The sequence below is a fragment of the Setaria viridis genome, chromosome 2 (assembly GCF_005286985.2).
Source record: "Setaria viridis chromosome 2, Setaria_viridis_v4.0, whole genome shotgun sequence".
NCBI lineage: Eukaryota > Viridiplantae > Streptophyta > Magnoliopsida > Poales > Poaceae > Setaria > Setaria viridis.
In genome coordinates, this window is record NC_048264.2 from 21,427,192 (window position 1) to 21,434,650 (window position 7,459).

The 7,459-nt window shown below is 41.4% G+C and overlaps 1 protein-coding gene across 1 annotated transcript; it reads right to left on the reverse strand.

Annotated features, from left to right (window-relative positions):
- Positions 1–759: 759 nt before the first annotated feature.
- Positions 760–5,164, reverse strand: LOC117843248 (uncharacterized). Its single transcript, XM_034723820.2, has 2 exons — positions 3,875–5,164; positions 760–1,113 (listed from the first exon to the last, which is right to left on the reverse strand). Exon 1 carries the CDS (start codon positions 5,061–5,063, stop codon positions 3,882–3,884), a length of 1,182 nt encoding a protein of 393 aa, XP_034579711.1. The 5' UTR covers positions 5,064–5,164; the 3' UTR covers positions 760–1,113; positions 3,875–3,881.
- Between the last annotated feature and the right edge of the window lie 2,295 nt (positions 5,165–7,459).

Below are 7,459 nucleotides of genomic sequence, written 5' to 3' on the forward strand. Positions count from 1 at the left end.
ATTTCGTCTAATGGTTAGAATTTCCGGTCCGTGCAGTGACATAAGCGAATCATGTTGCTTTGGGTTGCACGCGAGGTGCTTTTGTGACGATACACCAAGTTTCAACAATCATTTCTATTTATTATAAAATATTGAAAGATCTTGTAAAAAGGACATGAAAAATCAATGCAAGCAGTGATGTTTAGTATGTGCCATTCTGCAGTGATAAATGTTTTCTTTTTACAGAATTTTTTTGAAAAATACTGAACTTGATTTGCCTCAAGACTTATGATTCAATACTACCACTGCCCAGCGTCAGATGCTATCAGGCGGCCTCAAAACCGTCGCTCTAATTTAAATGAAATGCTAACAAAATCTAGTAACACTACCAAATTTTAATAACAAGCAATTCGATATTTGCATAAGGTTTTTTAGCTAATATTTCGATCAGTTATGCAGGTGCTACACACTGGTACTGGACACCAAATAGGAAACTACCTCCCTGACAATAGCAAGTCTCAACTCCTACGCAATACAAACGAGACGGACCGAGGGACATGTTGTTGTTGCCCATCTTGCCAGCCTTGCACTGACGAGAAGGGTCAACGATGGCAGGCTGCGAAGATGGCGACACAGTTTAAACCTAGGAAGTGCATGCAGTTATGAACCACAGCGCAAGAGCAAACTAAAAAAACAAAGTGCAACCACAAAAATTCAAGATAACGAGCTCACTCAAAGATGCAAATCTAAGCTATCGATCATCACACGACACGCAGAACAGGAGCAAGCTTATCAGAGTCAAACGGGATAAATATTACTCATGACGAACAAAAGCGCGGTTTGGCTATAACAAGCATAGCCGACGATCCTGACGGATGTCTTCAAAATGCCATCATAGTCCAATGGGATAAACTTCTTATGATGAGGAAGCATATATGTTTCGCCTGAAATCTGCATAGCGTGGCATGCTCTTCCGAATGCCATCTAATCCAAAAAAAAAAAATGGTGCCAAGATAAATTCAGCTACAGCTGTGTATGAGTTAACTCGAACATAACAAGGAACACTAGTGACCCAGAAATGCAACGAGGTGAGCTGATCTGCCATGCTGATATCTTCTTTCATCAGTCACCACCCTGAAATATAAAGAAAAGGTACTTATTAGCACAATTCTAAGTGCCTAGGAATCAAACAAGTTGAGTTTCTATGAAATGAGATGGGCAATTTGTATGTAAAACCGAACTAGATTGAAACCAGAACATGGATCCTGTGTGCGTAATCATTAAAATTCGATCGTGCCAAAGAACATTCATAGTACTTTCATGGTCTAAAGGTTCTTCAAGCAACTCGTTTCATTGGAAGAAATCCATGAAAATATACAAATTAAAATAGAACGAATTATGTCAGATCGGCAAATTGCTTAACAAAAGCATCTTCTACGCAATGAAGATTATTACTTAACTAGAAAGAGACTGTACATGACGCATTATTAATCATATTAACAGAAAAAGAAGATTAATTAACACATAATTGATCGTACAGAAGTTGAATGACACCAATAATATCCTTTCGTCTAGATTTCTTTCACCATCTAACTAACTAACCAAATCGATAAAATAGTCAAACAGCAGCACTGTTCTCCTAATCAGTTTCAAAGATACGTGAACCTTAACTCTTGCTAAAATTCAAGAAAAAATAAGTTATGCCTCAAGAGTCATCTAATTGGCACACAGCTTCTCTAGTTTCATGCAAACACCTTTCGATTCTAAGTTCTGCATAATGGTACAAAATGGAACGGACTCACAATTAATTGTGCCTTACTCTTATCAAACACTAAGGTGCAAATATTTCCTCCATTCTTTCTAATTATTGAGCACCAAACTGGCAAGTCCAGAAAATAGCAATTTATTTCAGACATGTTTCGCACCTTACATATCAGAATATAATTTTGATATGGAATAAAAGTTACAAAATAATTACTGTGTTAAAATAGCATCATTAGTATTCAAGTTGCAACCATAAAACCTCCAGAAAATATACAAGTACTACTATTTCTATTTGGCAGATTTCAGACACACGAAACGCGTAATTATCACACAGGAGCTGAAATCATGCTAGCAAATATAAAAAGTTGGCAAGATAGAATCAAGCCTAACATGACCATTCTAAATATTCCAAATTCTAGTGTCTTGAATCAGCATAAGCTAAAAGGCTCAGTTGCACACTTAAACAAAGCTTGGAACCCACAACTCAAAATTTCTGAACTGTTTGAGCAACAGAGCAAAAAAAATAAGCACAACTATTCCTTGAATCCAAACAGCATTCAATAATCCATCACCTTGACCAAAATCTAGGGAACCAAACTTCCATATAAAAGCACAGTATTAAACAGATTCTTAAAATGAAAATATCTCATCCAGAGCACTTTGTTTGTCCAAAATATTAATCATCAGCCTACCAAAGCCACTGGAATGTACAAAATGCATCGAATATTCGAATGTAGGATCATCAAGTTTGCCTCAAATGGGTTTGGAAAATACATAAGACAGACCACTAGATACTGTGTCTTCGAATTTTGACATTACGAAACTGGCTGGTACTGTACAGAGCTCATCACAGGTCGCAGCAGTTATGTTGCCATCACAACAATCCTAAACAAGTGAACACGCTTGTGATGCCTCCTACCGCAACCAACTTAAAGTGTTGCACATGCATCAAACCACCCAGGGTGCAATCACAGAAAAATGATCTCATCTCATTATTCAGTATTTGATCAAGCAACTTCACATAAATTAAAATAATAACGACATGGAAGGGAAGCCGACTGCTCCTTGTTGTGAAGCTTTACAGATTAAGGAATTTAAATTATAGTACTACTCAGGTTTAGTATCTATGTGCACAAGCTAAAAGGCTCGATTGCACCATTACAAGTTACAGCATCCATGAAATTCACAATTTCTGGAGTGAGTTAACAAACTGAGAAACAAAATAATTAAAGGATGTCATTAAATTCACACATAATTAAAAAGGGACTCCAATGAAATGTTAAATTAGAAGTTTAGCCCAAGTGGCATCTCTAATCTGCACAAAATACCTCATTTAAGAAAAGAAATTTAAAATTCAAGGAACAAAACTGTAATGTCCAAAGCAAAGTATATATGGAGAAATAAGTTTGTACTAAATACAAGTGTACAACAAAGCCTACAGCCTCTGGAAGGCGCACTACCATCAAAGTTAGGGTTGTCAAGCTTCCCACAAATATGTGGTAATTTTGATGTTCTAAAATTGGCTGCTACCTTTCAAATATTGCCACATTGATAACCCAATTATCTTGCCACTTTGCGAGTAACTATTACAAATCCAAAGGCAGAAGGTTGCTACATATGGTTGCTCCCTCAACTACTACTAGATACTATAACTAAATGTGCATGCATCAGACCATTCAGATAATCGCATAGAAAAATGATGAATGGAGCATTTGATCAAGAAAAACATAAGTAACTGACCTAAATACAACTTCCTGAGAAATTAGTTTGTACCAAATATAAGCATATACCACCTAGAGCAAATGGAAGGGCACACAATTCACCAAATTGATGCGCATCAAGCTTCCCACTAATATGTGTTAAATTCGATGTTCTAAAACTGCTTCTACCTTCCAAAGATTGCTACTTTGATACCCCCAGTTATCTTGCCACTTTGCAAGTAACTATACCAAATCCGAAAATGAAAGGACATGCTTGCTCCATCTACTGCTACTTGATACTATAACAAATGTGCATGCATCCGACCATTCAGATGATCACAGAAAAAGAATAATGAATGGAGCATTTGATCAAGCAAAACATCACATAAACAAAAATGGCACGAAGAGAGAAGGGTGGCTATGCAAATCACCGGAAAGTCAGTCTTTTGCAGCGAGGAACTCAGGTGGCCAGGCCAAGGTGTAGGCGTACATGGGATCCCCGTACTCCTTGCCATCTTTCATCACCAGGTGCTCCAGCTTGCCACTCTCCATATGGAATGAGTAGCGCCCATATCCCCACGTCTTGATGAACACCTTACCGGTGCGGGCGTAGTCGATGTCGCTGAGCCAGGTGCATATCATCCGCCCCATCGATTCCTTGGGTAGCCCAGGCACGGTGTCGAGCACCTTGGTCATGGACATCTCCCTCTCCAATAACCACCCCCGGTCGCTCCACCTGGCCTTACCACGCACCCAGATCTGCAGATCTTCTTCGTCCACGATCGCTGCCATGCACAGACGGCCGTCCTCCGGCATCTCCCCGATGCGGTACTTTTTGATTCGGTCCCCCAGGGCGGCAGGCACCGGCATGAAAGAGAACTCCAGCGTGCGAGGATCCAGCTGGAGCAGGCGGCTGGAGTTGCAGATGTGCCAGTAGATGTTCCCAGCGGCGTGCACGCAGCGGGTCTCGAACCACCACGGGTCGAAGTCGACCACGACTCTGTCGGCCCGCGGCAGCGCGCGCCAGGCGCAGTCGCCGTCGCGGACGGACGCGACCCAGGCGCGCGGGAGGCTGCCGTCGATGGTGACGCAGACGGCGTCGAAGGAGAGCCTGCTCGGGTGCGCGCGCGAGAGCACGGCGACGCCGATGACGCTCCTGTCGCCGCGCCAGCGGTCGTCGGGCAGCGTGCCCCGCGGCGGCGGCGGCGGGAGCAGCACGCGGCGGCGCGACGCCGGGTCGACGGCGACGATGCGGGGCAGGAGCGACTGGGGGCGCGGGTGGTGGAGGAGGAGGATGAGGCCGAGGTGGACGTCCTGGATGGAGAGGCCGCGGGCGGCGGTGGGGCTGAGCTCGAGGGAGAGGCGCGGGGAGGCGGCGTCGAGTGGGACGAAGACGGCGGGGTGGTGGGTCTTGTCCGACGTCGGCTCGGGGGGCGGCTTGGCGGGGCCCTGCGGGTGGAAGAAGTAGCCGAGGAGGGGCGGCGCGCGCGGGAGGGCGCGGGAGGCGGCCCGGCGCCAGCGGTGGCAGGCGAGCGCCGCGCGGATGAGGTCGGCGGGGGTGAGGCAGCGGAGGATGGCGTCGAGGGCTTCCTCCGTGAGGTCGGCGACCGTCGTCGCCATCTCCGCGGAAGCCGGCAGCGGCGGCTGTTGTTGAGGCGATGGGAGGGGAGATTCTGGTGGGGGTATTGAAGAGCGAAAGCAGCGAGAGATCGACAGCTGGAGGTCAGTCACTCACGAGGTCACGCCCGCCTGCTGCAGACTGCAGTGCTGCTTGTGCAAAAGGACAGGATTAGGAAGTTGCTTTCCGTACGTTCACAGGGTTTCAGCTTTTCAGGCTTTTGGAACGAGCCAGGAATTTGGGCCTGTTTAGTCCCCTAACTTCCAATTTTAACATTATCTAAAAAGAAGATTTCCCATCATATCAAACTTGCGGTACATGTATGGAGTACTAAATGTAGACGAAATCAAAAACTAATTGCACAGTTTTGTTATACTTTGCGAGACGAATCTTTTAAGTCTAATTAGTCAATATTTAGATAATAATTGACAAATACAAACGAAACGCTACAGTATGCTACAGTGCTACAACAGTGATTTTGAACACCCAAAATCAGGCAAGCCTTTTTCTTTTTCCTGCCAAAACAACCTTCAACCTTTTTGTGAAGTGTTTTCAAATTTTGAAAGTATGGTGATGTCCCTCTCGTCATCTCAAATGTTCGGGAACATCTTTGATATATCCGATTGATGCTAAAATTCATGTCCAGTTTGGTTGTTTTTGTTCTCAGCTAGGGGCAATAGCGGAGCTTAAGCTCAAAACGAATTGATGACGACTCTGAGCAATGAATATGATAATTATTATAAAAAAAGGAATGAGATAAGAAGCTTAGGATAAAGAAAAAAATTGGGAAAGAGAAACCATAGGTCAACGGTAGCCAATATCAAGTGGAGGTTCTAAGCGAGAGAGAATGTGCTATGTAAAGCCAAGGTATCGATAGGAAATCAATAGATCATTTTGCTTTGTTCCTTCCTAGACCACCCTCTCTCTCTTGTAGGGATGGATTCAGATCCGATACGTATGGAATTGAATTCAGATAGCACTATTTACCATATTTTAATTCAAATATTATCGAATATGAATACAAAATGAATAGTTCAAATTCGGATTCGCATTCGGATACTTGCTCGACTTATAACATAGCGTCATAATGAGTATCGATTTTACTTTATCGATGATTTTGTAATTGATCAAAAATAATGTTACAACTTACAAGTAGGGAGTAAATTATGAGCATAGTACATAATAGATATCTTATTAAAATAACATATTTATTAATAAATAATTAAATTTTTCAAAATAAATATATTCCATATATATAATTTAATAATAAAAATAAGTTCATGAATACATTTAAATATGATTTATTCATTTAATAAATAATATAATGTATTTAAAATTAATATGATTGGTCATGTTAAAATTAATTAAACTCTATCATTATATATCACTAGTAATATTAGGTTCACATAATTAGTCATTTGTCATATAGATAATTTTTTAATAGTCTAAATGGTGTAAATAATTATTTTATTAGCAATATTAAAATTTACATTATTTGTAATTAGTATTTAGTAATATAAATAAGTTTTAGATTGTGTCATTGGGTACTTTATTCTTTGCGGATGCGGATAATATCGGATATTTCACATTTTTGTCGAATACGAATCTGGAACCGGATCGAGAAAAATACTGAAAATCGAATCTGGATACATCCATTTAACGTCCACATTAAAAACGAATACGAATCGGATATCCATATTGACGTTTTTAGCGGATATGAATTCGGATAATTCGGATTTTCAAAGACATCCATATCCATCCCTACTCTCTTGGGCCGCCGTCTTACCCTACCACATGTACTTTTGCAAGTTGCATCAGTAATATCCAAGCCACCAACTATTCCCTCTCTCTCTCTTCCACGACAAACACCTTGCAAACGTAGCTATGTGAAGCCAACATCTACGATGGAGTGTTGGACCAGCTCTAATGGGAATATGGCACGTGGGCTCCAAAATAGGAGGGAGAGGGTGGTATGTGTGGTCGGATAGAGAGTAGCTCTTGAAAGAACGCCGCACGGGCACAAAACGGGATTTTCCAAGAGGTTTCCTTCATTTACATGTTCATGAGGAAGAGAAAAGGATGTTTATGTGAGGGACAAACGTAGCTGTTTTTCGATCGTTTCCTTGAAACATAGGCACTTCAAAGATTTTGAATGTTTCAATCATTTAATTTGGACATTTTGAAACTAATGTATCTCAAATTTCAACATTCTCAAACTGGCTGCTAGTATGCTATGGTCATTATCGCACATGTAGCCAATACATCATATCAAGTCCTAAACAAAGTGGTGATATTTTTTTTTGTCTCAATTGCAAATTTGCACATTCCCTTGTAATTGCAACTTTGCTAATTCCTTATTTGCAACTATATTTTAGTATATGGAAGTATGGAAGGCCTT